Source organism: Platalea leucorodia (genome assembly GCF_965183815.1).
Source record: "Platalea leucorodia genome assembly, chromosome: 5".
NCBI lineage: Eukaryota > Metazoa > Chordata > Aves > Pelecaniformes > Threskiornithidae > Platalea > Platalea leucorodia.
The window spans coordinates 35968246-35974245 of NC_138827.1; the positions used below are offsets into that span (position 1 = coordinate 35968246).

The following is a 6000-nucleotide window of genomic DNA, read 5'->3' on the forward strand; positions in this document are numbered from 1 at the left end:
AATATAAGGTTGACTCTAAAGTTTGCTGAGAAAAACCTGCTTATGGAACGGATTAGATACTAAAGCAGCGCAAGGCATCTTGACACCTTTGGATACCCCAGTGTAGAAAATTGTATCCAGCGTCAAATAGATCTAAACTATAGTATAGTGCAGCTTTATGGTAGATCATTTTCCTGTAGGAAAATCCTGAGATTAACAGTTAGAACAGTTTAGTTCTGTAGGAATGAAGGGTGTCATCACTTACCTTAACATTTTGTTGTTACATTATCTAGTTGCTTTTTTTAACTACGGTGCAATTCATCAGTAAATATCTAGCAGTTACTGTTTGATGAGTCATAAGATCACTTTAGTATAACTGGAAAGATAAATCTTTATAAAGAGCTCATAAAACCTTGTTTCCAGTTTTTATTTCAAGTTTCCTTTTTAACTGAACTGTAGTTTCTATTTTCATTCTCTTGTTTTCTTACTTTCCTTATGCTTTCCTCTAGCAACCTACAGAGAGACAAGTATGGGAGTAAAACTTAACTTTGCCTATCAAATGTAAATTTTTTCAGCATGATTTTTAATGGGCACAATTAAAACATAACTAGCGGTCATGAAGTAGACTCAGCGGGCAAGTGGTTCACAATTTGCAAACGAAATGTTTCCACATTCAAAAAGTACTTGCATACTGCTTTTTGGGAAACAACATGAGGTCTGTAGCAAACCCTATTGGTAACAGAAGTTACGCAATGCTGAAATAATTTGCTGTTTAAAACCAAAGCAGTGTCAAGCAGAAATGCTTAACAATTTACTTATATTTTTACATTCCCACAGTAATCTTGCTACAGGCTATGGAAAGATTTCAAATGAATTACCTGATCATGGGCAAAAAAATTTGCCTCATCAAACCAATTTGAATATATTCTAGCATACTTAACTCTGCAGTATATCATAGAAAACTCATTTTGGATTATCAGATATATTTTGGTATCTGTTTAGCAGAAGAAAAGAGAATTAAAATTATAGAATTAAATCACTTTCATGAGGGAAATGAATGCCAGCATGTGGTCCATGTGTTGTCTACTTTTATAAATGCCATATGTTCTGTGCAGCTAAATCCATTGCAAGAAAAATCTTGGAACATATATGGAATTGCAAAACTACAAAGTTGTTTAATCAAAGCTTAAAGAGACCTTTCAAACAACCCTCATCACTGTTTAAATCAGCACACATGGAGAGGAGTTAACAATAATGAAAATACAAAATGATTTGCAAATTACTCCGAATTTATTTGGAAATTATTACTCTCTTTTTTTAAAGTTGAAGACAAAAATTTTTCATGAGAAAATGCAATTACTTTTTAATTGAAAACAATATTTTCCAGAGAAGATTGAATTTTCTAGGATAAGCTGCAGCTTTAATTATGAAAAAAACCCAAAACAGGAAAATGTATAATCTTTTCCAAAACAACTTTTTTCTTATACTCCTCCAAGCCTTGCATATAATGCAGCAGCCTCACAGTGGTCAGTCTCATTTCAGTAAAGTCACTCCATTCTTTCTTTACTTCCAGACATATCTGTAGATAAAGTGATTTTCTAGGAATGCTCTAACCATCTGACTTTCCATGGTTCAGACTGTTTAATTTCTTTCAAAGTTTTTTTTTTTTTTTTCGTTTCTTTTTCCTTTGCTTGGGAAGCACTGTGCTGTCATAGTTTACATGTCTTTGTGTCTATAGGAAAACCTTTTCTTTATCGTGTTACCAAAAAAAAAAAAAAAAGCCAAAACCAAAAACATAAAGACCTTAATCATCATAAGACTTCATTTTTTTCCCCTTTAAACTTCTTTTCATGTTTCCAGCAGACTTACCCAATCTGTCATTCCTCCAGCAGCTATGAGATATCAGCCATGGCTGATTTCCTCTTCCCATTCCACAACTAATATTTATTCTTTGGTTTAATTTCTGTGACCCATACTTACAGAAATTCCTAACATTTCTGCATTTGACTTCCATGCCCATGGTAACTGTGGGCCTAACTCTTAATTAACTATTCTGGTTCATTCAGCGCTGTCACTGTGACTGATGCAGACTGCAGGCAAACTTTGACCTTTAGAAGCCTGGGGCCGTTGTTGGCAGACAGAATATTAGTGCAAAAAAATTACATTAAGTGGGAAAAGAAAAGCTGTTATTGCTTAGTAATCTAATTTGCTGAACCCTTGCTCTGACTAAGTTGCTGAGAAGCTCAGTAATTCTTCATCATGTTACAATAAATCATTTTACTTTCTTTTATATATCAGCTACTCTTAGGCCAGATAGCCTGAGCAGACAGACATGATGTGAGTTGTCCAAAGTGAGTCATTCCACCTGCTGTCTATCGTGTTGTTGGATGGTGCTTGTGGGCCCTGGTCCCTGTAGTGTGAAAGATGGCTGTCCTTGTTTAACATGAATTCTTTGTATTTATCCATTTTTTTCATTCTTTTCTTTACTTCATCTCCAAAAAAAAGGAAAAAACGTTAGAAATGTTGTTAAAGTAGTTGCTTGCCAGTTATGTGGGTTTATGTTGTACATTTACCTTCAGTTATGTCTGTGATCTAATTCCTTTTTAATTTAGTGTCGTTTAGGACAAATTCTGTTAATTTTCTTTTCCTAAATCATGGTGGTGTACTTCAAAACATAGATGTTTCCAAATGAATTGCTTTGCATTACATATGCAAGGGCATGGAGTGAACAGTTCCTTGTGGAAGAGTCACAGAATTGACACTAAATTAAGAAATTAAAATACCACTATTCCCCACAGGAAATACATGTTACTATTTTTAAAATGCATCTTTCCTATAAGGTGTGCAAATGTTTACATTTGAGAATGTTCAATAACCTAACTTTTCTCAAGTCTTACTTCCAAGTACAACTTTGTCCTGAACTACATTAAAGAATTCTGTTAAAAAAAAAAAAAAAAAAAAAAGTGATAAAAAGCACATCAGGCAATAACCAGAGATGTCCTTTTCCGTTGCAGGACATTCACTGAACAATGCCAGGGATACAAGTGCCATGGATACTCTACCGCTAAATGGTAATTTCAACAACAGCTACTCATTGCGCAACGGAGACTATAACGACAGTGTGCAAGTTGTAGACTGTGGACTAAGCCTGAATGATACTGCTTTTGAGAAAATGATCATTTCAGAATTAGTGCACAACAACCTGCGGGGCAGCAGCAAGAACCACAACCTGGAGCGCACGCTACCAGCCAAAGCTGTGATCGGCGGGAGCAGTAGCGAAGATGACGCCATTGTGGCAGATGCCTCATCTTTGATGCACAGTGACACCCCCGGGCTGGAGCTCCACCACAAAGAGCTTGAGGCCCCACTCATTCCTCAGCGGACTCACTCCCTTCTGTACCAGCCCCAGAAGAAAGTGAAGACCGAGGGAACCGACAGCTATGTCTCACAGCTGACAGCCGAGGCTGACGATCACCTCCAGTCCCCCAACAGAGACTCTCTTTACACGAGCATGCCCAATCTCAGAGACTCTCCGTATCCAGAGAGCAGCCCCGATGTTGAAGAAGATCTCTCTCCCTCCAGGAGGAGTGAAAATGAGGACATTTACTACAAGAGCATGCCAAACCTAGGAGCTGGCCATCAGCTTCAGATGTACTATCAAATCAGCAGGGGTAATAGCGACGGCTATATAATTCCCATTAACAAGGAAGGATGTATTCCGGAAGGGGATGTTAGAGAAGGACAAATGCAACTAGTGACAAGCCTTTAATAGTGTAGCAAAGAAATATTAAAGGCCACGTACAGGTATTAAAAAGACTTAATTGGCCCCATGCAGGCTCCCTCATATCTGCTTGAAGAGACAATTCTGTTGACCCTGTGGTTCTCCAGTAACGGGGATGACTGGACCTCGCAGTTCTGTGAATTTTTATAAAACAAAAACTTTGTATATACACAGAGTATACTAAAATGAATTATTTGTTACAAAGGAAAGAAATACCAACAAGGTATTTTAAGATATCTTCTGCTGCTGAATTTAACAAAGTTGTGAAAAAAAGAGAAATAAACACTTTCCAGCCATTTTACTGCAGCAGTTTGTGAACTAAATTTGTAAATATGGCTGCAACATTTTTTTTTCTAGGCCTACATTGTATTATATACAAGGCGTAGGCTCTAAAATCCTGTGGGACAAATTTACTGTACCTTACTATTCCTGACAAGACTTGCAAAAGCAGGAGAGATATTCTGCATCAGTATGCAGTTCACTGCAAATCTTTTCCATTAGGGCAAAGATTGAATACATGTCTAACCACTAGCAATCAAGCCACAGGCCTTATTTCATATATTTCCTCAACTGTACAATGAACCGTTCTCATGAAAAAATGGCTAAAGAAATTATATTTTGTTCTATTGCTAGGGTAAAATAAATACATTTGTGTCCAACTGAAATATAATTGTCATTAAAAAATAATTTTAAAGAGTTTGAAGAAAATATTGTGAAAAGCTCTTGGTTGCACATATGTTATAAGCTGTTTTTCTTACACTCTGTTCATAGTACGGTAGTATGTTTAAAATGCAAGTTCTACCCGTTTTCACTTATTTTTCACTGTAAACAGTGTTCTGCTTTGACAAGTTAGTTTTTATTCTTACGTTTTGAATTTTTATTGCCAAAAACCATAATTTGGGGAGAAAATTGTTTTAGAAGCCAATTATGCCAAGCCTTGCACAAATTTGGTATAGCTAACAAAGATTGTAACTCAATTCCCTGTTCATTCTTTAATCAGGGTTGGGTGGGTAAAGGGGACACTGGACACTTCTCACAAGCTTTCTCGTGAATAAAAGGTGCCTGTCCTTTAAAAAAATAAATAAAACATAACTATTACTCTTCCATATTCCTTCTGCCTATATTTAGTAATTAATTTATTTTATGATAAAAATCTAATGAAATGTAAATTGTTTCAACAAAATTCTGCTTTTTTCATCCCTTTCTGTAAACCTGTTAATAATGAGCCCATCACTAATATCCAGTGTAAAGTTTAACACCTGTTTGACAGTAAATAAATGTGAATTTTTTTCCAAATAGGTAAAATGTGCATTATTATGTACGAAGCATAATTGGCATCAGCAGTCCTTCGACCCAGCTGTATCCTGCTTAGAATGGCTTCTTTACATTTCATGATCTAAGTGTCGAGAATACAATAGAAACTGTCTATATAGCTCTACAGAAGAAAGGTCATCTTTACTATTCATTACTCTAGTCACAATTGAATAGGATCAAACTCAGACATAGCAGGGTCATTAGGAAAATGTACTGTAATTTCATATATTTACATAACTTTTAAGTAGGCATCTGTACTGAAATTAAAAATAAGGTGGCAAACACCACTATCATATTCTCGGCAACAGTAATTAGCAGTCAATTATTAGTGATGAAGATAAATTGTTGCAGTGGGGGAAACATGAATAAGCAGCATTTGGATAGCACTCGGAGTGCTATCCAAATAATTAATCCATCACGGCACTGTTTTGAGTTAGATAAATAAGCATGACTGTCCCCATTTTTATCAGACTAGAGAACTGCAGAAGGCAGCTGATGCCCAAGATGTTGTCTACAAATCAGTGGCAAAATTGGAAGTGTGAAGTCTTTGTTGTCATGATTCCCAAGCCTCTTTTGTCCCTCTCAACCAGGGCCTCTCAAAGATAACGCCAAGGACTTCTTTTGTCACAACTTCCAAAACTGTGTTCTTCCAAATAACTCTAAAGTTAATGCCCCGTCATCACAGAGGCCACAGTTTCATGTGTGGCCACTGTGACTATATGTATGAGAACAGCAAAATTTCATTTGAAAGCCATATCAATTCTGTTACCTTCTAATGGATTGGAATATATAAAGTCCATTTGGAAAATAAATCAATGCATTTTGAAAAAGTTTGGATTTCAGAAGAATATTTTGGGCAAGACTTCCTGCTGTTGAGATAATTCAAACTCTGTAAACAAAAGAAAAATCCAGGTTGTGATGGAACC

At 36.1% G+C, this 6000-nt stretch overlaps 1 protein-coding gene across 1 annotated transcript in view; it reads left to right on the forward strand.

Moving 5' to 3' along the window:
* The window catches only part of ADGRL2 (adhesion G protein-coupled receptor L2), a 181310-nt gene extending 176327 nt beyond the window's left edge, over positions 1-4983 (forward strand). The window contains exon 25 of the mRNA XM_082311488.1: positions 2994-4983. Within this exon, the coding sequence (XP_082167614.1) occupies positions 2994-3748 (755 nt within the window). The 3' untranslated portion in view covers positions 3749-4983. The remainder of the gene's footprint in view (positions 1-2993) is intronic.
* Positions 4984-6000: the final 1017 nt, after the last annotated feature.